This window comes from Balaenoptera physalus (assembly GCF_965194825.1).
Source record: "Balaenoptera physalus genome assembly, chromosome: 1".
NCBI classification, from domain to species: domain Eukaryota; kingdom Metazoa; phylum Chordata; class Mammalia; order Artiodactyla; family Balaenopteridae; genus Balaenoptera; species Balaenoptera physalus.
Window position 1 is genome coordinate 161,333,989 of NC_138882.1, and position 27,440 is coordinate 161,361,428.

At 42.6% G+C, this 27,440-nt stretch overlaps 1 protein-coding gene and 2 pseudogenes across 3 annotated transcripts; all 3 read right to left on the bottom strand.

Moving 5' to 3' along the window:
* Window positions 1–2,206: 2,206 nt before the first annotated feature.
* ERMAP (erythroblast membrane associated protein (Scianna blood group)) lies at window positions 2,207–11,541 on the bottom strand. Its single transcript, XM_082424465.1, has 8 exons — window positions 11,427–11,541; window positions 10,874–10,906; window positions 9,828–9,860; window positions 7,989–8,009; window positions 7,163–7,183; window positions 7,039–7,065; window positions 6,905–6,931; window positions 2,207–4,900 (listed from the first exon to the last, which is right to left on the bottom strand). The coding sequence occupies exons 2-8, from the start codon at window positions 10,881–10,883 to the stop codon at window positions 4,176–4,178; spliced, it is 864 nt and encodes a 287-aa protein (XP_082280591.1). The 5' UTR covers window positions 10,884–10,906; window positions 11,427–11,541; the 3' UTR covers window positions 2,207–4,175.
* A 4,245-nt stretch (window positions 11,542–15,786) lies between these two features.
* On the bottom strand, window positions 15,787–19,092 carry LOC309657645 (adapter SH3BGRL pseudogene; annotated as a pseudogene). Its single transcript has one exon. The product of its transcript is annotated as an adapter SH3BGRL pseudogene (transcript).
* Window positions 19,093–20,127: 1,035 nt separating this feature from the next.
* LOC309642652 (peroxiredoxin-1 pseudogene) lies at window positions 20,128–24,323 on the bottom strand (annotated as a pseudogene). Its single transcript has one exon. The product of its transcript is annotated as a peroxiredoxin-1 pseudogene (transcript).
* Window positions 24,324–27,440: the final 3,117 nt, after the last annotated feature.

The following is a 27,440-nucleotide window of genomic DNA, read 5'->3' on the forward strand; positions in this document are numbered from 1 at the left end:
AAAGATCAGGGAAACTGTGTTAAAGAACTGGGAATTGTACAGGGGAGGTGGATAAGGGGTGAGAGATAGAGAAGGACCAAAAGAGTCAGAGGGTCCGAGGAAACTGGTCAGGGGACCCGGCCCAAGAGGCTGGGTCGTGTGCAGCGGGGCGGAGTCTGAGTCTGAGGGCACGAGCGTTCTAGAGCACAGGAGCTGGGTTCAGACTTGCCGGCGGGCTTGGGGCCGGAGCGGTGGGAGAAAAGGAGAAGCTGACCCCAAAGGTATGGTCAGTGGAAGCGGGGCTGGACTACTCAAAGGCCAACAGAAGGGCGAGAAGGTAGGGGCTTGGGGCCAGCAGCCTGGTCGTGCAGGCCGGGGGAAGGGGTCAGGAGTTAGGGCGGAGGGACCACAGGGCCCCGTTTGCTCCCCACTGGGTCCGGGGAGCAAAGCCACAGCCCCAGCTGCCCGGTGAGAGGGAAGGGGCCACGTTTAGAGTCCCCCGCGACGCCATGCGCGCCTCCCCCGAACCGCCACCCCGGGCCCGACGCCGACCAACCTAGCTCCAGCCGTACGGTCAGGGACAGCACCGCCTCGGAGGGCCGGGGGAAGGAGTCGGAACCGGAACCCTGATAGGATCCGCCCTTGCCTCTCCAGGACTGGTTCCTGAGGGTTGCCCTTCCTTGCTATTGGCTATACTGGCTGCCACAAGGCAAGAAACCCGGGCAGGGCCGCCAGTAAGCTTTGGCCTCGGGCGTGGCCTGCTGGGAGTTGTAGTCCTGTGGAAGATGGTAGCCGCAGAGAAGAAATTCGAGTTTAGAATTTAGTGGTGGAGACTGGATTCCCTCTAAGGTCGTCGGATTTCCTTCTGCACTCTGGCGTTAAAAGCCCAACGTGCAGGGCCACCGGTCTGGGAAGTTGTAGAATATGTAGAGCTAACCTACGTAACCTCCAAGGGGTTATGAATTCAGAGCTGCTTCTTTACTCTGAGTTGGCGACCCTTGATGGTCCCGTAGACCTCCCGCGAAGCCAGAGTCCCGCGCCTCACTGGAGGTTTATAATTTAAAGCCAAAGGATTGTGGAACTGGAAGGGAGTCTATTTATTTATATTGATGTATAGTTGATTTACAATATTGTGTTAGTTTCAGGTGTACAGCATAGTGATTTGGGGTAGTTGTTTGCAGATTATATTCCATTATATAGGTTATTAGAAGATATTGTGTATAATTCCCTGTATGATACAGTAAATCCCTGTTGCTTATCTATTTTTTGGATACTAGTTTGTATCTGTTAATCCCATACTCCTAATTTGTCCCTCCCCCTGGAAGGGAGTTCAAAGATCAACTAATCCAATACATTTGTCAGAGAAGCTAAACGTTCTCTGTCCAAGGAACCACCTCAGGTTTCCCAAAGCCCCTGCGCAGGGTTTTTTCTGAGTGCTATTTAATTAAACCTGACTGTTGTTCATCAGTTCAGACACAACAAGACCACTAAGGCATATCCAGGATTAGGATTTTTTTTTCAGGTTTAACTTTTAAAAAAAAGTCTAATCAAATATGTATGCTAAAATTCTACACGCCTCTCATATCTTCGAGGTATTTCACTGCAAAGAGAAAATGGTATTGTCTTCAGAGCTAGATACACTAGATTTAGGCTCCCAGTTCTACTACCTAGCCATTTAGAGCATTATTTCCTTATTGTAAGGATTAAATGAGTCAGGACTTCCCTGCTGGTCCAGTGGTTAAGACTCCACGCTTCAACTGCAGGATGCATGGGTTTGAACCCTGATCTGGCCTGCAATGCAGTGCACTGCAGCCAAAAAAAAAAAAAAGAAGAAGAAGAAGAAAAAGAGTTAACATATGTAATGCTTCTGTCTCCATAAATGTCAGTTCTCTTTCCTGCTGGTAAGTTTCCTTGGGTGCAGCCAATGTGAATAATGTGAATTAGTTTTAAGACTGGGATATTCACAAAAGTATGTTTGAAATTTAATATGGATGAGTGAAATGTAAATACCCCATACACGCTATTACTTTATAAACTGATATAAATGAAATACGGAGAAGGCAGACGCAGAAATAAAACTGTGGCTTTATTTTTAACTGTAGTTAAAGCTTGCGTGGGTTGAATCAAGGCTGTTCAAAACCAATCCCATAACGTGCTCTTCTCTTACCAGCCCAAAGCCTTTCCCCACAACTTCTCATTCACAATGAAAATAAGAGCATGCCAAACAATGAATAACAAACTTTTATTTAAGGACTGTACAAAAGCAAACAAAAAATTCCATTCAGGAGCTGTGATAGTTAATTTTACTGGGCCATAGGGTGCCCAGATATTTGGTCAAACATTATTCTGAGTATTTCTTTAGGGGTTTTTAGATGAGATTAACATTTAAATCGGTAGATTGAATAAAGCAAATTGCTCTCCCTAATGTGGGTGGGCCTGATCCAATCAGTTGAAGGACTAATGGAACCAAATAGCTGACCACCCCCCAAGTAAGAAAGAATTCTTCCTGCCTGACAGCCTTCAGACTGAGTCATCAACCTTTTTCCTACTTTAGACTCAAACTGAAATATTGGTTTTCCCTGGGTCTTAAGCCTGTCAGCCTTTAAACTGGAATTACACCATGGGATCTCCTGGGTCTTGGGCCTTCAGACTTGGATGGGAACTAAACCATTGGCTCACCTGGGCCTCCAACTTGCTGACTAACCCTGCAGATCTTGGGACTTGCCAGCCTCCATAATGGTGTGAGCAAATTCCTTATAATAAATAAATATATATATTCTTCCTGCTGTGTGAGTGTGTGTGTGTGTGTGTGTATGTGTGTGTATGTGTGTGTGTGTGTCTGTATACACACATATAAAATATATATTCTGTTTCTCTGGAGAACCCTAATACAGGCACTAAGAGAACTTCTGACAGCCAGATAGATCCACTTTCTGTTGGGCAGAACTGTGTACCCATCTGCAAACTGATAGCTTACATCACCACAAAGAGGTCAGATCACATATGTGGTGTGACTTGAGAGTGATTAGGTTTCTTTCTGAAACCCACACCAAAAAAGCAAGTTCATTATTTTATCCTCACACCTGGTCTACCAACTTCCTATGTGAGATCAGTACTCTCTGATCTAAGAGGCTGTTTGCTTCACAAATAGTCAAGTTTTCCAATATTATGGTCTTATAGAACAAAAGCTTCTACACTGGTGGTTAAAACTGCCACTTTTTCTAGCTGGGCCTCTCTGAATCCCAGAGGGGTTTCAAAAAGGCCAGTGCAACAGTTGGCCTAACCCACTGCTGCCTTTTCAAGGCCACACACAGCTGAGCTGCTCTGTTTGAAGCCATACCTCCCAGCTTCCTTATTGCGCTCCTGAGGTTTTTCAGGATTACGGCTACCACGTTTAAAGTCCCCATACCTGGTTATCACCAAGTTAACTTTGAAAACATGTACATTAGCGCTGAATGTCACCAAACTATGCTGTAAACAGCATCAAGGAAATAGAAAAGGGTGGCTTTTTTTTTTTTTTAATTCCTCTGGGCTTCTGCCCTATATTCTAGAAGAAAGAAGGAAGAGTGTGTGATCCAAAACATGTTTACTTTTAAAAAGCTGGCTATGGGGGCTAGAGGCCTGAACAGAGAAAAGGAGAAAAGCAGTTCTTGACAGGATAAGTAAGAAGCCAGTACTGGTCATCATAACTTCATGACTACAAGCCTGAGTGCAGGATGAGGCAGGATGAAGTGCTTTTAAACAGCCCCTCGAGTAAAGAGCCCCTGTATCTCAGTGACACACATTCAACACCACCACCTAAACCTAATCTGATTGTTCATTTGGTTTTCTTCCCGTTTTTTTTTTTTTTTTTTTTTGCTCACACCACACAGCTTGCGGGATCTTAGTTCCCCAACCAGGGATTGAACCTGGGCCCTCAGCAGTGAAAGCACGGAGTCCTAACCACTGGACCGCCAGGGAATTCCCATCATTTGGTTTTCAAGAATTCTTCCAGAGCAATGCAAACTTCAAGTCCCCAGAAGGAAGACATGGTTTAGAACTGAGCCCTGGGAGAAAGTTGGTACAAGAGAAACCACAAAGGGGCCTGGGTTGGGGGAAAGGAGGAGAGACGGTCCAGAATCAGGTGGTTAGGCCAAGAGACTGAAATCCAGGGCACTGGGCTGGAGGGTCCGGGGAGCAGGAGATGAGGCTCATCCCTAAAAAGAAGGAACCTTGAGCCCCTGAAGGGCTGGGCCAATGTCAGAGGGCCAGGACAGGATCATATCTCTGAGTGGGAGGAGCTCTGGTGCCTGAGCGGGGAGCAGAAAAGGGTCCACCTGCAGGGCCACATCTCCATTAGCAAGGCCTTTTTCTTCTGGCTTGGGGACAGTTGATTCTTCCGGTTTTTGGAGTTCAGAACAGATGATTAGAGGTGCCATGTTTTTCCCTCCATCATGAAGGCAAGGTTCAAAGAAAGGGCGAAGGGGGCCAGAGAAACTGTGGGTGAAAGTAAAGATGTGGGACTGGTCGGTCACGTTGTAGAAGGAAATGACTCCTGCTTCATAGTCCAGAAAAATCCCCACACACCGCGGGGGCTTTTTCAGGCGGAAGGAGGTCTGCGGGGATGTGAGGGCCTCGTACTCATTCCCGCGGTTCTGTCGCAGGAGCCAGTGTCCATTGGCGGGCGAGGCGGTGACCTTCCCCTTCCTGCTCACTGACTCACTACACACCCCCAGGGCCCATTTGGTCTTGTCTGCCACAGACACCTCCCAGTAGTGACAGCCAGCTATGAAGTACTCAGAGCCCAGGACACTGACGACGAAGTCAAATCGCTGAGGGTTGTTGGGCACAGGCTGCCTTGTGTCTCCAAGCTTCACGCACCTGCGGTCCTCAGACAGGATGAGTTTGGGATGTGCTGTGTCTGGGTCCAGGGTCACCGTCACTGCAGAGAGTCACAGAGAGGTGAGGTTTGAGACAGCTAGGTCTCAAGGGATCTCTGAGTAGCTTTGGAGGGAATAATCATCCCTAGGTCTGCAACCACCGTCATCGGCCCATTTTAGTTTATGGTGCCCTCACCTTCACATGTCCTTGAACTAAAGAAAATTGTCTTCCAGTCTCCTAGATCTGCTGATGGTCTACTAAGTAAAAGAGGAAACGTTTCTCACCCATCTGTGACGCTGCCTTAATCCTTAGGAAATACTGCCTTTGTCTTTGCTAGTCCAAAGAAATCTAATGCATGATAATAAACAGGCTTTGATGTTAGACCCAGTAGCTAGATAGCATGTTTTGAGTCCCAGCTCTGCCACAAGCTAGTTATGTGACCCTGGGCTTGTTATTCATCTCCAAACCTTAGTTTCTTCATCTGTAAAGTGGGAATAATAGCAGCACCTATGTTGGAGAGCTGTTGTGCTGATTTGATGAGCTAATGCATGAGATAGTGCCTTGTTCACACAGTGAGTGTGTGACGCTCATTTTCTTAGCTAAAATTATTGCTTATCACTATCATTTTAACATGGTAATATAGAGAGACTTCCCTGGTGGCGCAGTGGTTAAGAATCTGCCTGCCAGTGCAGGGGACATGGTTCAATCCCTGGTCCAGGAAGATCCCACATGCCGTGGAGCAGCTAAGCCCGTGCGCCACAACTACTGAGCCTGCACTCTAGAACCCACAAGCCACAACTACTGAGCCTGCATGCTACAACTACTGAGGCTGCATGCCACAACTACTGAAGCCTGTGTGCCCTAGAGCCCATGCTCCGCAACAAGAGAAGCCACCACAATGAGAAGCCCGCACACCGCAATGAAGAGTAGCCCCCGCTCCACGCAACTAGAGAAAGCCCGCACGCAGCAACAAAGACCCAACGCAGCCAAAAATAAATAAAATAAAAATGTTAAAATAGAGAGATGGATTCTTCCTTAAAATTGTGGATTATGAGGGTCACAGTGAGTCTCCCTCCTTCCCCAAGTACGGAAAACAGGCTCTTCTTGGAGAGTTAAATACATGAAATGTGTACTCGGTCAAAGTAGTGGGAATGAGTCAGACTGTGAGAGTGAAAAGTGTTTGTAAGTTCCCAGAATTCCAACCAAGGTGACCTGGTGTTTTCTCAAGTGGCCGACTCATGGATTATATTTTTCCTGCCTGAAGGAAGACCCTGTGAACGGAAGGGGGATGAGCAGCTTGCAAAGTGGAGAAGGACTGCAAAGCAGTGAAAATAACAGGTCTCGTTCAAACAGCAGCAAAACATGCAAACTAGGAAACAATTGAAAAGAGACGTGCAAGTCTTTTTGAAGAAAACTATGAAAACTTTTCGTAGTCTACATTGTTGGGGCATCTGCCCAACTCACTCCCTTCTCTGAGAATCACCACCCCCCAAGGAAACTGATCTTCAGAGAAAGAAGGATGTGGCAGATGCGTAGAAAGAAGAGACAGGAGCACTGGCTATCTATCTATCCAACAGCGGGAAAGGAAGGACTTCCCAACCTGAAAGCACAGAAGAGACTACACAGGAAAAGATGAATAGATTGGACTACAGAAAAATAAAACACTCATGCATCCAAAAAAAAAAAAAAAGAGGAAATTAACATGCAAATGAAAAACTCAGAAAAATATTTTGTGAAAAATAGGACCAAGAGTGAATATAGAAAAAGTCCCCACAAATCGAAAAGTAGCCAGAATAGGACAGGCGCAGACAAGCCAAAAAGATAAAATGCAAATAACCAATGAACTTAAGAAAAATCTCAAAAATCATAGAAAGCCCATAAGAAGAGTAAACCAAATATTTATCAGTGTTCTAAAAGAAGGGAGACTTTCTGAATCAAAAATTTTAAAATTTGATAAGCAGATAAACAGATTTGACTTAAATTTTTTTTTTAATTACAGTCTGCCTTCCAAAGGAACAGAGCAATGGGCTCTGAAATGTGGATCCATTAAACTGGTGTAACTTACCAAAGTGTAGCCGGGCCCTTCTCCAGCCTGAAAGACAGAAAAAGGGATTGTTAAAGTGATGGAGAAATGGAGACCTCCTGGTGCAGGTGGAGTGGGGGCAGGTAGAGTGGGGGGACAGGGTGAGTGCACCTCACCTGAGTTTGCTGCAGCTCTCTTTAACTCTACAAAAGAAGAAACAAGGGGAGTGAGCTTTCACTGGAAACATAGAATCAACAGGAGATAAGTTGGTATAGAAGTTATAAGAACAGGGGAACTTACTCAGTTCACGCCGGAGTTTCTCTAAAGGATAACAATTTGACAGATCAGAATGAGGGCTTGTACGTGCCTGTGATGCTCCCGTCCCATCCCAACCGCATTCCCAGAGCAGATCCCCACTAGCAATACCCTGAACTTTCCCCATGACGGTGTTTCCAACAGCAGTGGCTCCCAGCCATGGGCCTGGGGTCCCCAGAGATACTCTAGAGGGTCAGCGAGTCCCTATGGGAGCCAAACCTGACCTGCAGATTGAATCAACAACACATCTCACACATGTAAGTGATGGCAACATAAACGTATGTAGATGTTGCGGGAGAAGAATAAAATATAAGTTCATTTAAAACCATTACTAATTTCCATTAGATTTTCTTATGCATATTTTCTCAATGTAAAATCAAATAGACATATCACATGTCTGAGGATTTGGGGTTGTTGTTGTTATGAAGAGGTTCTCATACATGAACAGGTGGAGAAGCACGGTTCCACATATTCAGTTGAATGAGGAGCCATCTACCTTGGGTCCCACCGAAGGGAACGTCATGCCTGAGTGACGGAAGCGTCCCCCAGATGGCTTCACCTATGGAAGGTATCTCTCTTCTTGCTAAAACATTTCCCATTTAGAGAGACTACATAACAGTTGTGCAGGAAAGAGGAGCACAGAATATTTGAGGAAAAAGAGGCCTTAGGGAGCCAGGAAATTCCCAACCCTCATGCTTGAAGTATCCTTGCCCCCTCTCTTCTGCCCCAGGAGGTGAATCTGAGACTCTCATCATAAAGCAAAGATGTCAGCGGAAGGAGGTTTGTGGCACGGATGAGGAGCAGAACTTACTGAGGGCTTTATAGAGACGTCCTAAAAAAACAGAGAAAGAGGCACAAGTGAGCAGATCCTGCCGCTTTTTCCCCAGGGCCCAGGAAGTCTCATCACTCCACCCCCATGCCCCCCAGCCTCCAAACCCCACCCCCGGCAGAAAGAATGATGACAATCCTATCAGCCCCCAATACAGTCACATCCCCCTAAGGGCAGACTGGGGGATTCACCGGGGCTGGTGCCACTTTCCAGATGACCTGGACTACCCTGACTTTGGTTCCTCTTCCCTTCCTTTTGTCTGTCTGGTTTCATTTCCGCTGTTCATCTGACTGTTTCCAATATGTTTGTAACCGAGTGTCCATGAGTGTATGCCTTGCCACCCTTTTATAACTGTTTATAATATCTATGGTGTAAAACCAGCTGAAGGCCTACCATTGACTTACTGATGTGGGCTGTTATTCTCTACACTAACCTCCCCCCATCAAGCTGAAGTACTGTGGAGAAACACAAATTTGGAGACCCCCAGAAGGTCTGGGACATGTGCATATGCTTCTGTGCTTTGGGGGAGTACTTGCAGCCTCTCTGGAAAGGTCATCTGCCCACATTTCCCCTTAGCACTGGCCCTGCCACAGAGTTGAAATTATACATTTGAGTTCACTGCCAGGCCCTGTGCTAAGGGCTGGGCATGTGTTAGGTGTTTGGCATTGGGGCAGTGAAGCTGAATATGATATGGCCCCTAACAAGATAGTGGTTTATTTTTACCATTCCCACTACCAACAGCCTCCATTTAGTGTGCCCTGTTTTTACGACGTAGGCCCTGAATCCACTCAACAATGTGAGGTGCATATAATTATTATTCCCATTTTACAGAGTGGTGGTCTGAGGCTCAGAGGGACATGGAAATTTATCCAGATTATCCATCTGGTAAGTGGCCAAGGAGGCAGGATTCAAACCCAAGTCTGTCTGATTCCTAGTTGGAGGCCTTCCCCACTACACCACACTGTTCCTTCCCTTCTAGGACACGACGGTCATTGTGTCCCTGAGGTGTGCACCCCCATGCTTTAACTAACCTGGAGCAGATGTGAGGCGGGAAGGGAGGAGATGCCAAAATCACTGCGGGTGGAGCCATTTCTGAGCCAGTGACTCGTCTTCCCAGCTAGACTTTCAGAGGGCAGAGCCCCACCTGCTTTTTGGTACCTGGGGTGTCTGTCTTTTACCCTCAGTGGCCCAGAGCAAACATTCAATTAATGAAGACAAAATGGCAATAAGGGAAAGGTTTCAGGTACTGTAGTAGGAGTTTTGTGGGGTTTTTTTTAAGTTGTCTCCTTTAATCCTGAAAATAATCGGGTGAAGAGATCTATTACCCCCATTTTACAGATGAGGAAACCAAAGCTCAGAGCAGTAAAGCGACTTAACCCAGCCAGTAAGTGGCAGGTCTGAGCCAGGTGCTGCTGACTCCAGAGCCTATGCCCCTCCCGCTGTTTCACACCACCTCTCTCAATGCAAAGATTGTATGCATCCTCCTATAATACCATTTTAATATATGTTAAAATAGTATACGGATCTTCTTTTTAGGTGATTGGTGGGAAAGCCAATGACGGAACCTATGAATTTTGACCCCAGGCATCCCTTCGGCCACTGCTACCAACCCTATAACCCCTTGATATTAGAAAATAAATTCCAATGGTATTAACAAGGAAATATGTGTGTGGGGTGTGTGTGTGTGTGTGTGTGTGTGTGTGTGTGTGTGTGTGTATACACATACACCACATATATATTGTATGTATAACAACCATCAGCATTTATGTAGGAGAAAAAATGTTATTTGTTCCTTACCCCTTATTCTATATATATAATTACCTTTTTCTTTTGCATGGTCTGAGAGAAGATTTTCTAGAGGAAGGAAAGTAAAAGAAAATGAGATTCTGTGCCATTACCTTGAGGGTCCCTGCTTCCTATTGAATTTATGGGCTCTCAAACCTGTCCCCCTCTATCTCCACCTCCACCTCCCTGATCCAGGCCCTCATCTCTCTCATTTGGATGCCAGAAAGAGCGGCCCAAATTGCCCTCAAATTCTGTTTCGCTCCCTCTGGCCTCCTCTCAACACAGCAGCCAGAGAGAGCTTTCTGGAAGCACAATTCTGGTCAGGATAACCCATTCGCAGCTTCTCCACAGCCCCGAGGAGAAAGACGAAAACCCTTCATGGGATCTGCAAGGCCTCACATGCTGGTCCCCGCCTAACTCTGCAGCAGTACCTTCTGCCACCTTTCCCCTCACTTTTGCACCATGTATCTTTCTCAAGCTGTTCTGCTTTGGTTGTTTCCTATTCCCTCTTCCCCCATGCCTGTCCGTCTTCCAGATCAAACATCACTGGGAACATCATCTGGAAACTCCTCTGCCATCCCTGAAGTTTGGTTGGTTCCACCCAGTCACCGTCTTCCCAGCCTTCAGAACTTCCTTTTGTGGCTTTTGTACACATTTATTTGTGTAATTATTTAATTCACGTACACCTCCCTGACTAGACTGAAGGTTCCAAGAAGGCAAAGACCGTGTCCGCTTTCACTCACTGTTGTGTCCCCAGCATCTGGTATAGTCTGCACCACTTAGCAGAGAATTATCAATTATTTGTTGAATGACTAAACGGGTCCCCTACCTTAGACCTACACAACTCCCCCAGGATAAGATCAAGCCATGAGCTCAGAGACAAAATCACCAAACATACTGGAAGGCAAGTTATTACAAGGAAGAGTCAGCAGAAACTGGGAACGACAGGTTTTGACACCACCACCACCGTCACCAACCAGCAGATGCTGGGATCTTCAGGTCTGGAATTTAGATTAGTGGGCCCTGGGGACACAAAAATGAACAAAACGGAGAAACATACCTGCCCAGCCCAGGACACTCACCTACCTCCATTGCGTGTTCATAGAGAAGCCTCTCTGGAAGGGAGAGAGAGAGAGAGAGATATCACCTCGGCTTAAGGAAGGGCCTTTTCTAACAGGCAGAGCTGTCCAAGGGACCACAGGCTGCCTGAGCAGGACTTTGCTCCTTGTCGCTGTGGGTGTGTGACCATCAGAAAGGATTAGAGGGTCTTCAAACCATCAGACAGGGAGAAGAGTGTTCAGTTATGTGACTTTCAAGGTCCTTGGCAACCCTGCGAGCCATGAAATGCAACCATATTAATGAGGGTTTTATCCAATGGATATGATTGGATTTCTTAATTAATTAGAACACTGGCATCATGCCAGTGTTCTAATTAATTCACAGCTCTGCCCAGGAGCTTTCTGCACTTTCTTTGATCCTCTCTTCAGTGTGGGTCCCCAGAACACAGCTCTACCAGTTTTCTCCCAGACAACCTATGGATAACTGTTAGGTCTATGTCTGCTTCCTCCCAGCCTTTTCCTAGAGAGGCTGCAGTCCCAATTCCTGCCAGCCTGGGCTCCCTTCCCACTTAGTTACCTTTTGACCTTCTTTGCTTCCAGATGATGTAAATGCCCACCAAGATGAAAATCCCCAGGACAGGCAGGATCACAGCAAGAGCCACTGCTGATGAGGAGAACCTCCCTGGAGATGGGGCTGAAACAGAAACCACCTGTGACCACCCGCTGAGAGCTTCTCCATGCCAAGGGCCCCACCTCGAATGGCAGGTGACTCAGGCACATCCCAACTGCCTCCATCACCTTGAGAGAGACCTCCAGCCAAGTTGGTGAGGCTCTCCGCTTCTCTCAGCGACTCAAACCCCAGAGGACCCAGGGATGACTTTAAAGTGAGATGTTTATCTCTCAGGATTGGTTTCAATGGTCCTGCCTGAAGACAATGAGTCAAACTGAGCATCTCAACCACCATCTCGTCCTGCCCCAGACTTTGGAGAGCTGGAGGTGCTTCCTCAGGAACCGCCGTAGTCTTCTCATAAGCACCCATCTGCCGCTGCTCGAATCCTCACTCTGGGATAGAGCAGCAGTCAACGAGCTCTTTGCCCTGAGCCCGATCAGCAGGGGCAAAACAATGTCTATGGTGTTACAGCAGCAAGCCGAACGTCTAGACAGGAGAGAAAGAAGGACGGAAAGAAGAACTAGCCAAGAAAATAACAGCAGAAGAGGCTCTATGACAGGTGGCGAAGAACCTAAGCTGGATGTGAGTTCTCGCTCAGCACTGTGTGACCCCCGGAGAGAGACTGAGGCTCGCCAAGCCCGGCCTGCCCTCTGGAACATGCACCCAAGAAGAAATAAGGCCCTGGGCCTGGCCTCCTTATTCTTGGAACCCCTTTGTCAGATGTCCCAGGCAGGGAAAGAGGTACAGAAACTCTCACCTGACACGTGCAAAGGCAACTGGAGGAAGATGAGTGTGATGAAGCATCTGGAGAGCCAGGAGCCTGAGGAACTTGCCATCTTCATCCAAACTAGGAGGACAGACACAGGGAGACATCAGAAAGAGTTGGCGAGCTTGATGGGAGAAAGGGTACCACCCAGGAGGTGGGGCAGAGATGGAGGCTGCATTGGGTACACTCTGGAGTCACAGGCCAGGTATTGAATCCCAGCTCTGCTGCTTACCTCCATGTGGCCTGAGTCTCTGGGACTCAGTTTCTCCATCTTTGAAATGGATATAATAACTGTGCCTCCTGGCAGAATCATTGTGAGGATTGAAGGAGGTAAGTGCTCAACACAGAGGCTGGCATCATGGTTAAGTGTATAAATGCCATGAGTGAGCACTGGAGGGTGACACTCTGAGTGTGATTTAGAAGGCACAGGGAGGAGTCTAGAAGAATGAGAACCTATACCCAGAACTAACCAGGTAAACACGGGAGGACTGGCTTCTTTTTGCATTTAGTGTCCCAGGGCAGGCTTGGGAAGTGCCTATTGCAAGCCAATTGTGGACCCACAATGTAGCCTGGAGCTCTTCCCTGACAGCTTTTCAAGTTTGACTCAAGTTTGAAACAAGAAACCAAGGCAGTGAAGTTCCTCCATTTCATTATGAAGGCACTAATCCTACAAGTTCAGGGTCTGGAGTTAGAAAGACCTGGGTTCAAGTCTTAGCTCCACCCATGTCCTAGTTCTGTGTCCCTGGGAAAGTTGACATCTGTGGGTCTTCAGTTCTTAATGTATAAATGGGGAACCTTCTTCACAGGCAAATGTGAGGGTTCAAGGACATGATGCATGTAGAGCACTTGCCACATATGTCTGTTGTTATTATTACTAAACTAAAAGAGGACGATCATCCCTGGGAGGTGTGGGTCACTGTGTGCACTAACCACAGGGAGACCCTAAGGGATCCCCTCCTGTACGACTCTTTCCCCTCCTACTTGCTACTGTCTGAAATTCCTTGAGCAGGAAACAAACCTTTCATGCCACCCCTGGGGTTGAAGTTCAAATGCAAATACTCAAGGAAGAGAGAAACTGTCTCTTACATTCTCCAAGACTTCTAATACTTTCCAAAGAAGAGGGTTTTGGAAATTCCCTGGCAGTCCAGTGGTTAGGACTTAACGCTTTCACTGCAGAGGGGCTGGGTTCAATACCTGGTCAGGGAACTAAGATCCCACGAGCCGCGTGGCACTGACAAAAAAAAAAAAAAAGAGGAGAGTTTTATGGAAGTCGTAAGGCCAGATCTCTGCAGGTCTTGGAAGATGGCAAAGTGGGGCTTGGAGGAGGTGGGACAGACAAAGCAAGATGGGGAACTGAAGATGGACTCAAGCTTTGAACACATTTCCAATTCTGTTTTTCTCACAGCAAACAGCACACTGCTTTAGGCTTGTTTTCTTTGTTTGTTGTTTTAAAATCATGATGCATGCATATAACAACCCCTCTAATCCCCTGATGTTGCAAGTGGCAACATAACGCTAGGACATTGTAAGGTTAGGAATACGGTTAGGATGGTTTTGTTGTTGTTGTTTTTGTTTGTTTGTTTGTTTGTTTGTTTTGCCTCTATCCCACCCACTTTCCTGCAGGTTACCAGCTACTCAGAAAGTGAACAGGACAAGTTAGGTAAATGAGAAAGGCTCTCTACCTTATCAATTAAAGGTTGAAGGTGGAAGTAGGCAGGGCCCTGGATGCCCTGGGATTACCCCAATCCCCAAACCCTCAATGAGAAGGTATTTTTGAAACACAACCTGGGTAGCCATGCCCAGAGTGATGTGGAGCTGCAAGCTGAACCAGGGCTGCCTGAAATTTAATAAGAGGAGACCCCCAGGGCCCCACCTTCCTAGATTCAGATAGTTTATTAAGTGATTAAGAGGATGGGCTCTAGAGTCAGCCTGGGTTCAAGCCCTGGTTCTGCAATCACCTCCCTGGTGTGACCTTGGACAGGCTAGTTTACTCCAAGTCTCCTCTCATTCACACATGATGTGGAGTTAATAATAGCACCCACCTCGTAGATAGGGCTATAGTGAGCATTCATAGAGAACATGCGGTTCAATGATCTGCACCAGATACTAAGAATAAAAAAGTAGGACTTCCCTGGTGGCACAGTGGTTAAGAATCCGCCTGCCAATGCAGGGGACACGAGTTCGAGCCGTGGGACGATCCCACATGCCGCGGAGCAACTAAGCCCGTGCACCACAACTACTGAGCCTGCACTCTAGAGCCTGAGAGCCACAACTACTGAGCCCGCACGCCACAACTACTGAAGCCCGCGCGCCTAGAGCCTGTGCTCTGCGACAAGAGAAGCCACCGCAATGAGAAGTCCGCGCACCACAATGAAGAGTAGCCCCTGCTCGCCGCAACTAGAGAAAGCCCACGCGCAGTAACGAAGACCCAACACAGCCAAAAATTAAAAAAAAAAAAAAAAAAGTTGGAAGTAAATGAGGAATAATTAAAAACTGACAATGTGGGTTGTTAAAATACAAATAAATGTAATATATATTTCTATTTTTTAAAAAAAGCAAATGAAGTCCTTCCATCCAATTGTCACTCTGAGTAATGAGGGCAGGTGAGGTGGCTTCGGGAGGAGAGCTAGAAAGGATGACACCAGATACAGGACTTTCACTCTCTGGTCATTAGAGAAATGCAAATTAAGACCCAGTTAGATATGCTTTGTCTTCCTTCAAATTATCAAATATCAGGGGGAAAAATACCCAGAGTTAGCACACATGTGGGCAAACTGACTCCCTTGTCCATTGCTAAACAACTTTCATTGCTAAAGGATAATTTAGCAATAAGTATCAAAAGGTTTACACGTAGGCAAAAGTTTTAATCCAGTAATTTCACCTCCAGAAAAGAATACTACAGAAATAAATAAGGACGTGCACAAGGATTTGATGGCGCGGATGCTCATCACAAAGTTATTTACGAAAAGAAAAAATTGAAGACAACCTAAAAGTCCACTAAAATGGGAATGATTATTTATGATATATTCTTGCAATGAAATACTATGCAGTATTTCATAATCACATGATAGTACAATCTTTAATAGCACTGGGAAATTTTCACTATATCCCAAACAATAAATTTTTAAAACGATGCATAGGATGATACAATTTAGGCAGAATATGCTTAGAAAAAAGGCAAAAATGTAGATATTAAGCAATGGTTATTTCTGAGGGTGGGAGAGGGGAATGAAGGTGATCTTTATGGTTTTCCCTGTGTATTTTCTAACTTTTCTACCTTGAACATGTATAACTGTGATTATCAGGAAACAAATATATTGAAAGAAGGAGGAGGATGACCAGGAAGGGAAGGAGAAAGAGGAGAAGAAACAGAATCCACTTTGGGCAAAGGCACACACAGTCCAGGAGGCAAAGAAGCACAGCAGGAAGTGCCTCCGAGGTCCAAAATCAGAAGCTGCAGCTTTACAGTTGCTTTACAGCATCTCTTCTCAGAGCTTTGAGTGGAAAATTAAGTGCTGCCAAATCTTTTATTTCCTATTTTCTTGCATGGATGTAATAACCCTCTATCTGGTCACCGTACTGATCTCCAGATCTATTCTTCTGATCTGGTTGACCAGGATGGCCTTCTTCCATCATGTCCTCAGCTAACTTATATTATAATATATCAATATCATAACAATCAACATTATGTTACTGTAAGATTGAATTAATACTAAATCATAAATATATTTTTGAGTTATTAATATTGTTCTATATCCATAATGGCTCCAATTTATTGCATCTGTGGGTACTCTACATATATTATCTTTGCTATTGACAACAACCCTGAAAAATAAGTATTACTGTCCTCATTTTACACTCAGAACAAGGCAATCTTGCACATATCAGGGCATCATGCAAGCAAACTGACGGGATCCTTTCTGGAAGTAGGTAGAATGTAAAACATGGATAAATAGATGAGTGAATGAATGAATGCACAGCCTTGTATCATGAGTTACAAAATGCACAAATCACTTCCTCACTTCTCAGAGTGGTTATCATGAAATTCCTTTATGAAGAAAGTTCCCCTAATAAATATAAAGCATAATTTCACTTCCTAAAGTTCAATGTACATGACACAATTTGGGGACCATTGATATCTTAACAATATTGAGTGTTCTGGCCAATGAACAGTTTATCTCTCTACTAATTTAGGTCTTCTTTAATTTCTTTCAGCAGTATTTTATAGTTTTCAGTGTTTAGATCTTGCACATCTTTTGTCAGCTTTATTCATAAGTATTTAATATTTTGATGTTATTATAAATAGTATTAAGTTATTAATTTTAATTTCTGATTTTTCATTACTAACATATAAAAATACAATTGATTTTTGTATATTTTGTCTTATATCCCTGACCTTGCTAAACTCATTTACTAATTCTAGCATTTCTGCAGATTACATAGGATTTTCTGTATAGAAGATCACATCACCTATGAGTAAAGACAGTCCTACTTCTTCCTTTTTAATCTGAATGTCTTTTATTTCCTTATCTTGCCTTGTTGCCTTGGCTCCTTGCCTTGTTCCTGATCCTAGGGAAAACATTCCTTCTTCCACCATTAGGTATAATGATAGCCATAAGGTTTTCATAGATGCCTTTTATCAAGGTCAGGAAATTCCCTTCTATTTCTAGTTTTCTGAGCGTTTTTATCAAGAATGGATGTTAATTTTGTCAACTGATATGTCTGTATGTATTGAGATGATCACACAATTTTCCCCTTTATTTATTGAAGTATAGTTGATGTACAATATTATATAAGTTTCAGTTGTACAACATAGTGATTCAAAAATTTTAAAGGTTATATTCCATTTATAGTTATTCTAAAATATTGGCTATATTGTCTTGTTGTACTATATATACTTGTAGCTTATTTATTTTATACATATGATTTTTTTTATGTTTCTGAAAGTACTGAGTTTATTTTAAAGCATTGCATCAAGTTTGAATCTCAGTAAACAAAGCCATGTCTTCATTATATGTTGATTTTGGCAAAGAGCACAGACTTGCATACATCAAATGATATGATAAAGTACTTTAAAGTAAAAGGTGTTTGCTTTTAGTACTGTGGAACTAAAGTATCGATAGAAAGTTAATGTGGAACTAAAATACAATATATATGTCTTCTGGGTGATTTAGGCCATAATGTTTTGGCTTCTTAGAAGTTTTCAAAATTAACAGTTTTAAAATTGATCCTTTTATCTGATTATTATTAAATAAAATAATATTAAATTATAGTAAAATTATATTATTATTAAATATAAAAGGATTATTATTATCCTTTTATCTGCTATTCGCTGGAATAGAGGCATAGAAAAGATTCTCTCTGCTTAGATTAACGTACTCATACAATATACGCCTAAGCTGAAACAAAAAGGTCAAATATCTGAGAGATAATGGCATTCGTGATCACAAGTTGTTTTAAAAGGGGAAAAATGAGTTCCAACCTATTTCTTTTTTGGCCATGCCACACGCCTTGCGAGATCTTAGTTCCCTGACCAGGGATCGAACCTGTGCCCCCTGGAGTGGAAGCATGGAGTCCTAACCTCTGAAATGCCAGGGAATTCCCAGTTCCAACCCATTTTAAAATAGTTCATTAAAAGTCTGAGCTCTTTGCAAAAGGGTGCCATTTTAAACTTATTTGCCATCCCACTTCCATAACATTTATAAGCATATTTCACTGGGCAAGCAAACTAGTAACGTGATTGCATCATAGCTGTGTAGTTAATCAAGAAACTTGTCAACTGAATACAACTTTGTGTGTGTGTGTGTGAGGTCATCTGTTCTGATCACTGAAATATGCAATGAAAGGCTACATTTAGAAGCTTAGAAAACCTGTCGTTCAGTACATAGAAGTTTCAACTTCAAAAGAATAGGAATGTTATAATTACTATAGGAAATTATAATGTCTGGAATATCATAAACATTATTTGCAACTACTTTTTAATCACAACGATTTCACATCAGAAGGGTACATATTTTTGTTCACTAAAACTAATGAGGCAATTTGGCAACAAGAGACAGATTCTTTCTTTCTCACTCTCCTTTCAAAATTACTCAGTGTAGAGCTACAGATATACTTAAGCTGCAATAATAATACCAGAAAAGGGAACAGGTGTTTGCTTTTCAAAATCACTGAAGTACATAAAATGTCAGCAGACAATACTATTCCATGACATCTATTTAAAATTTTATGTTCATCTCCCATTCTTCTCATCATAACGTTCACATTTTAATTATGTATTCATTTTGATTGTTTGCATGTGAAAACACCAACTAATCTATTATTTCAACATTAAGGCTATTTCTTTTGAAGCCAAGATAATTTTGGAGACTCCTTTTTCAGGATTCTTAAGGCAAAATGTTTAAGGCTCATGGCTGCTGCTTTGCCTGAGCTTCTGCTTCCTTTGAACCAGGTGGGGCTGTTAAACCTAAAAAGGCATACACTGCATTATTTTCTCTGGGTTCAAAGAAGACATCTTAGTCCCCATGGTACTGACTTTCATTGAAAATCTCAGGTGGCAGTGGGTACCCTTTGGCTGGTTGACTTTTCAGGAACATTTTCTCTCATCCACTTCCAACTGTCTTCACTGGCTGCAATATCTTTTTCTTCAAATCCTATTTTGTTAGCTTCTAAGAAACCAAGCGCATCTTGCTGTTTCTTCTTAATCACCGTGGAGCCAGAGGAACGTGCAATGTACTCACAGATCACTATCCTGGGAACAACGGTCGTAGCTGAGTCCTGCAAATGGCCAAAGAGCCTCTTCTTTACATATGATTTTTAATTTTAGTTTGCTAATATAGTAAATGACATTGGTTGATTTTTTTGAATATTATACCAACCTTGCATTCTAGGGGTAAACTCCAGTCAGTCATGAGGTAGTGTCCTTTTTATATATCTTTGGATAACATTTTTTTAAATTTTAAGAATTTTTGCCTCTATGTCCATAAGGGATATGGGTCAGTACTTCTCTTGTAATATCCTTTTCTAACTTTGGTAATTAGGGTAATGCTGGTCACAAAGAATGAAATAAGAAGTATTCCCCCCTCTTCAATTTTCTGGAAGAGTTTGTGCAGCATTAATATTATTTCTTCCTCAAATGTTTGATGGAAATCATCAGGAAAGCACCTGGGCCTGGAGTTTTCTTTATGAGAATGTTTGTAAATACACATTCAATTTCTTTAATAAGTATAGGGTAATTCAGGTTATCTATTTCTTCTTGAGTGATTTTTGGTAGTTTGAGTTCTTTCAAGGAATTTGTTTAATTAACTGGTATAAGTATGTTCATAATATTTCCTTATTATTCTTTTACTATATATAGAATCTGTAGTAATGTCACCTCTCTCCTTCTTGATAATGGTAATTCGTGTCTCTTTTTTCTTGATCAGTCTGACTAGAGGTTTATCAATTTTATTGATCTCAAAGAACCAGCTTTTGGTGTCATTGATTTTCTCTAATGTTTTTCTGTTTCCTATTGTATTAGTTTTTGCTCAGATCTTTATTACTTCCTTTCTTTTGCTTACTTTGGGTTTAATTTGTTCTTCTTTTCCTTGTTGCTTAGGTCATTGATTTGTGATCTTCTTTCCTAATACTGTCATTTAGTACAATACAGATGACTTTATTTGTCCTCTTTTCTAATATAGTCATTAGTTGCTTAGTCATAAATTTCTTCTTAGGTATTACCTTAGTGACATCTGGAAATTTTGATATGTAGTGGTTTTCATTTTCATTACATTCAAAATATGTTCTAATTTCCCTTTAAATTTCTTCTTTGACCTATGGATTATTTAGAAATGTGTTATCTAGTTTCCAAATATTTGAAAATTTTCAAGATAACTTTCTGCTATTGATTTCTTTTTTTTCTCAGTTCAAGTTTAATAGAAACTACAAAAGATCAAAAGTGATACCCTACTACTGTACACATCAGTTGGCCTGCCCCATAATACAGCTCAGACCATTCCCCCCAGAGGAAGAAAGGCTGGCCTCCCCAACACCTGCAGGAAAGGCCTGTCCTGTCCCACACCACATCTGGGCTGAGTGTAAGGTCTTGTATTTTAAGCATGACAATAGTACAAAAGAGGTTTTGTTTTTATGGCCGCCTACTAGAGCCTGGCCCTAAAATAGCCCAGCGCTCACTTCTGCTTAGAGAAATATTCTTTGCTCTTCTGGACATCAGGCTTAATGGTATCACAGCCAGGCTTCCAGCCAGCTGGGCACACTTCCCCATGTTTGTCAGTTAACTGGAAGGCCTGAACTAGTCTCAGTGTCTCATCCACAGAGTGGCAGACAGGAAGGTCATTTATGGTGATCTGTCAAAGGATACCTTTATCATCAATAGTAAAAAGGCCCCCAAATGAGATGCCTTTGTCGGCCTTTAATACCCCATAGTTCTGAGCAATGTTGCGCTTGGGGTCTGATATCAAGGCAATGTTCATGGGCCCCAGTCCTCCTTATTTCTTGGGCGTGTTGATCCATGCCAGATAACAGAAGTGAAAATCCACAGAAGCACCCATCACTTGGCAGTTGAGTTTCTTAAATCCATCTGCCCTATCATCTTTATGGGGCACACAAAGGTGAAATCAAGAGGGTAAAAGAATAACACAACACATTTTCCTTTGTAGTCAGATAGGCTGATATCTTTTAACTAACCATCTGGCATAATAGATGTTGCTTTGAACTGGGGGGCAAGGTGCCCAATTTTGGCATTTCCTGAAAACATATTACTATCAGCAGTTCTCAGACAGAAACCACCAGGACCAGTCAGGAAGAAGACAGGCCTCTGTTATTGATTTCTAATTTAATTCTGCTGTGGCCAGAAAACATACTTTGTATGACTTGAATCCTTTTAAATTTATTGACTTGCTTTGTGTGCTAGCATATGGTCTATTTTGGTAAATGTTTCATGTGTATTTTGCTGTTGTTGGGTAGAGTGTGACTAATGTGATATGAGATCTTAGCTTTTTTATTAAAGGTGTGAATTTCCTTCCTCATAATCTCATCCAAGAAAAGCAGAGAGTAAGCTAATGGCAACATTCCCAAAAATCTAAGACTAAATAAAACCAAAAGGTAAAGAAAGGCTTATATCCCTAGTGAATTGAGGACTGGAGTCAGATGGCTTGGTTTTAGTCTTGGCTTGGTCTCTACTATCTGTGTGACTTTGTAACTTGGAGCAAGTCACTTAAACTCAGGCCCTGATTTTCCATCTTTAAATTGAGAGATTCATTTACATTTGCTGAGTTCACTGTAAATTGGGAAATAACAAGAAGTAAGGACATGTATTTGCCTTTTGATCCAGTAAGAAATAGTCTGGAAATCTACTCTAAGGAAAGAATCTGAAATACAAAAGTTTACATGATGTCAGTAGTATTTGTATAATCGTGAGAAACTGGACCATCTATAGGTACATCGATAAGGAAATGACTAAGTAAATTATGGTTCATCAAACCTATGTTTCAAATGAAAACTGATGATGTGTTAAAAGCAAAATACAAAATAATACATTTACAATGATTATAACTACATTAAAGAGTGTGTAGGAAAGGAACTAAAAGTAAGTCTTATAAAATATGAATAGTTGTTAATAATTAAGGTGGTTGGAAATATGGGCAATTTTTTCTTATCTCTATTTCCTAACTTATATATTGATGAACAAATGTGCAACATGAAACTAAATTTAGCAAAAATGAAATTTATTTAATTAAAGAATTTTGACAAGTTGAAGCTTTAAATTCCTTTCCAGCTCCAATATGCTCTAATTCTGCTTCATGAAAAGGAAAAATAACATTTCAAGACTGTTTGTCTAACTTTCAGTTCTCCACTAGAAATAACCTAATTTGGAAACTTGATGCTTCAGATTACAAAATTACTGAGTTAAGAGGAGGATTAGTCAGATTCTATTTCTGAGAGTGCCTTCCATGGGCAGAGCAATGGTGAAGGAGAACCATGGTATTCAATGGAAGTTTCCAAGCCAAGTGGGGAGAAGAAACCAAAGAACAGGAGAGGAAACTAAAAGATGGTAGAGGGGAAACAGGGTAGAAGAAAAAGCCTGAAAAAATAAAAGGGTGAACAGATGGTGAGTGAGAGTTTTCCATCATCAGCTGTCTAGATGCCACCTTTGCTGTAAGTCACCTGTAGGACACTAGGTCCCAAAATTGTTATATATAAATATATATTTTTTCGTTACTATATATAACATTTTGATTTTTTCTTGTATCCATCCTACTTCAAGGAACTAGAAGCCCTCTCTTCTCACTATCTCTCCTAGTCTTTTTTTTTTATTTTTATTGGAGTATAGTTGATTGTGTATAATGTATAATGTTGTGTTAGTTTCAGGTGTACAGCAAAATGAATCAGTTATACACATACATATATCCACTCTTTTTTAGATTATTTTCCCATATAGGCCATTACAGAGTATTGAGTAGAGTTCCCTGTGCTATACAGTAGGCCCTTATTAGTTATCTATTTTATATACAGTAGTGTGTATATGTTAATCTCAAACTCCTAATTTATCTCTCCTCACCTCCCTGTCTATCCCCTTTGGTGACCATAAGTTTGTTTTCTGTGTCTGTGAGTCTATTTCTCTTTTGTAAATAAGTTCATTTGTATCACTTTTTAGATTCTGCATGTAAGTGATATCATATGATATTTGCCTTCTCTGTCTGACTTACTTAGTATGATAATCTCTAGGTCCATCCATGTTGCTGCAAATGGCATTATTTTGTTCTTTTTATGGCTGAGTAATATTCCATTGTATATACGTACCACATCTTCTTTATCCATTCCTGTGTCGATGGATGTTTAGGTTGCTTCCATGTCTTGGCTATTGGAAATAGTGCTGCAACGAACATCGGGATGCATGTGTCTTTTTGAATTAGGGTTTTCTCCAGATATATGCCCAGTAGTGGGATTGCTGCGTCATATGGTAGTTCTATTTTTAGTTTCTTAAGGAACCTCCATACTGTTTTCCATAGTGGCTGCACCAATTTACATTCCCACCAACAGTGCAGGAGGATTCCCTTTTCTCCACACCCTCTCCAGCATTTATTGTTTGTAGATTTTTTGATGATGGCCATTCTGACCGGTGTGAGCTGATACTTCATTGTAGTTTTGATTTGCATTTCTCTAATAATTAGTGATGTTGAGCATATTTTCATGCGCTTTTTGGCCATCTGAAGTGCCCTAGTCTTCGGCGTCAAATTCCCTCAGGCTCTGGGGCCCCTCTCGTAGCCCTCTGGGATGGACGCTCCCTGCCCTGACAGGCACCCACGGTCAGCCAGCTCCAAGTCACCTCCAGCATAGCCCTATGGCATTTTAGTTGTTTTACAATTTTTATCAAATAAAATTTATTGCTTTTTTTATCCTAGCTATTATAGAAAATCTGGAAATTACAAGAAAAAAAGGACAAAAATGTTTGAAATCACCTGTAATTCCTCCACCTGAAGACAATATGGTTCTTCAAATATTTTTTCTGTGTATGTATATAACTTTTTTTAAAAGTAGGACTATACTGTGTATATTGTTTTAATACCCAACATTTTCACCAAGAACTATATTATGTAGTTTTCCCATGCCATCAAATATTCTTTTAATGATTTCAGTGTTCCATCATGAATATGCAAGAATTTTTAAAATAATTCCATATTGTAGAATATTCAGGTTTTTTCCCAATGCATTGCTATTATAAGCTTTATCACTACAATTGATAGTAGATTGAGGGCCAAGTTATAAGGCTTAATTCTAGATTTGGCTTGGTTCCTAATTGTGTGACTGTAACTTTAAGGAAGTCACTTAAACTCTTAGGCCTTGAGTTTCCCATCTTTAAAATGGTGAGACTTTTAATTTGCATTGCCAAATCGCCCTCCAGAGAGGTCATATCCATTTACCAAAGTGTATGAAATTGTTTGTTTCTCCACAACCTTGCCACCACTGGGTTTTTTTTTTTTAACATCTTTGTCATTTTATTTGTTTGTTTGTTTGTTTGTTTATGGCTGCATTGGGTCTTCATTGCTGCACACGGGCTTTCTCTAGTTGCCGCAAGCGGGGGCTACTCCTTGTTACGGTGCACGGGCTTCTCATTGTACTGGCTTCTCTTGTCACGGAGCATGGGCTCTAGGCACGCGGGCTTCAGTAGTTGTGGCTCGCGGGCTCTAGAGTGCAGGCTCAGTAGTTGTGGTGCACAGGCTTAGTTGCTCCACAGCATGTGGTATCTTCCCAGACAAGGGCTTGATCCCATGTCCCCTGCATTGGCAGGCGGATTCTTAACTACTGTGCCACCAGGGAAGTCCCTTTGTCATTTTAATGAGTAACAAAACTGAGAGGTTTTTTTTACATCTTCGTTATTTTAATCAATAACAATATCTCTCTAAAAATAATTAATTGTGTTTCATCTTAACTTGTATTTCTTTGATTATTCCTTTGTCATTTGGACTTTGTCAATTACCTGTCTATACTTTGTCCATTTTTCTATTTGGGCATTTGTCTCTTTAATGTTTTGTAAAATTCTTCATATAGTAACAATTTTTTTTCCTACTACATATGTTGGAAATATTTTTCCCCACAAGAAGTCATTTACATTTAAGTTTGAAACAGTTTAATTTCAAAAACTTCTAAAGCAGAAAAAATCATGCAGTGAGGACTTCCCTAGTGGCGCAGTGGTTAAGAATCCACCTGCCTGGCAGAAATAGAGACACAGATGTAGAGAACAAACGTATAGACACCAAAGGGGGAAAGTGGTGGTGGTCGGGGGGAGATTGGGATTGACATGTATACACTAATATGTATAAAATGGGTAACTAATAAGAACCTGCTGTATAAAAAAATAAATAAAATTAAAAATTATTTTTAAAAAGCAGAAAAAAAAAAGAAAAGAATCCACCTGCCAATGCAGGGGACACAGGTTCGATCCCTGGTCCAGGAAGATCCCACATGCCTCGGAGCAACTAAGCCCGTGCACCGCAACTACTGAGCCCACGTGCCACAACTACTGAAGCCCGCGCACCTAGAGCCCATGCTCTGCCACAAGAGAAGTCCCCGCTCATCTCAACTAGAGAAAGCCCGCACACAGCAATGAAGACCCAATGCAGCCAAAAATTAATTAATTTTTAAAAAAGTGTTTCTTTCTAAAAAAAAAAAACATGCAATGGAAGTTCCCTTGATAACTTCAAGCAGCTTAAGAAGACCCAGCAAATCTACAGCTGTTCTGTCTGAAAGCATACGTCCAGGACCTGGCTAAGAGTAAGGGCTAAATAAGTGACAGCTGTCATACTTAACAATGACGATAATATCTAAAGGAGAGTCTTTTGACAAAACCCATCCAGTCCCCTTGTCACTTGTCCCCTTTTGTGCTCCTCGTTTCCTGTCGCTCCATTTCATCCTCTAAAATGTTCTTGTGAGTATGAAGAAAGGGGATAATTTCTCCAACAAACCTGAGGATCCTGAGAAAATCAAAGGACTAAAAAGAACGAAGAGATGAGACAGGGAGGAGGACTCACCACCTTTGGAATTAGGGGCCCTTTGTCCCTCACCGGCTGAGCTGGAGTCTCCAAGCTGGGAACATCCCTCTGCCCAATCAGGGAGATGAGGCATCAGGCAGGAACATCAGGAAGGACTCCGGAGGTGGGCCTGGGAAAAGTTCATCTTTTATTCTAATGCCTGAAGCCCTCAGCCAGGGGCTCCATCTGCCCGGCAGACTCCCTTCCAGCTGTTCCTATACACCAACAAGCCACGCCCTGCCTGTCTGCCCCGATAAAGGAACAGAGCAAAGAGGAAGCTCCCTAAAAGCAGGGAAGCCTCCCTGTGCTGCCGGGGTAAGGGACTTTGGCGCCTCAGCTCCTTCTCCCGTCCAAGCCAACTGCAGAGTGATTGCTTTTGATACATTTTGATCCTATCACACCCTTTCTTAAAAGCTTACTCCTCTTTACTTTCCAAATCAGAGTAAAACTGAAGATTGGTTTCAAAGACACCCACCAATTAGCCACCCTCTTTAACGCACTGCCTTTATCTCCAACTGCACCCTGACATGTGCTTTCTGATAAGCAAACTTGCTGACTGTCCCCCAATATGTGATAAACCCTTTCCCGCCTATCTTGCTTTCAGAATATCCAAAATTTCATATGCATAGTATCCATAATTGTTTCCTTAACCATGCATTATATACTTTTATGTATTTTTGAACTTTATAAAGATGGAGCACATTGTACATAATTCCCTGTGATTTCCTTTTTTCAGTCAACATTAGTTTCTGAGTCTAGCTGACACCAATGGTAGCTCACACCATGTCCCCTCAGCCCACTCAATTTCGGGGTAGCTGAGACTTGAAGGCAAGCTGCTAGCATGCCACCTCACAGGCCACAGCAGCTCTTCGCTTATCTGACTGGGGCTCTTTACAAAGCTTGAGAAGGCTGTTCAGCCTGTGTGTAACCCAGGAGTTCAGGAAAGTTATTGCCCCAGGGGATCGGTCAATGGGGCTTGGGGCAGGGGGTTGGGGGGGGGTGGAAGTAAGTGGAAAATGGTCCAGTCCCCACATCTTCAGAGGAACAATTCTGAGCTGTATTCCACACAATTCCTCAGGGAGTTCTCAGCGGGGATGAGCACAGTGGCCCACTGTCATCAGTAGCTCAATAATGCACATCTTATTGGTTTGTCTTCCTTTTCTTCTTCTTTTTTTAATGACTTTATTTATTTATTTAGTTAGTTAGTTAGTTTTGACTGCGTTGGGTCTTCGTTGCTGTGCACAGGCTTTCTCTAGTTGCAGCGAGCGAGGGCTACTCTTCGTTGCCGTTCGTGGGCTTCTCATTGAGGTGGCTTCTCTTGTTGCGGAGCATGGGCTCTAGGCGCACGGGCTTCAGTAGTTGTGGCACGTGGGCTCAGTAGTTGTGGCTCACGGGCTCTAGAGCGCAGGCTCAGTAGTTGTGGCACACGGGCTTATTTGCTCTGCGACATGTGGGATCTTCCCAGACCAGGGCTCGAACCTGTGTCCCCTGCATTGGTAGGCAGATTCTTAACCACTGTGTCACCAGGGAAGTCCCTTTCATCATTTTCTTCTCACTCGCTATTTCTGATTCCTGGGATCACCTTCTAAATAAACTCTTGCACTGAAGAATTTGTCTCACACCCTG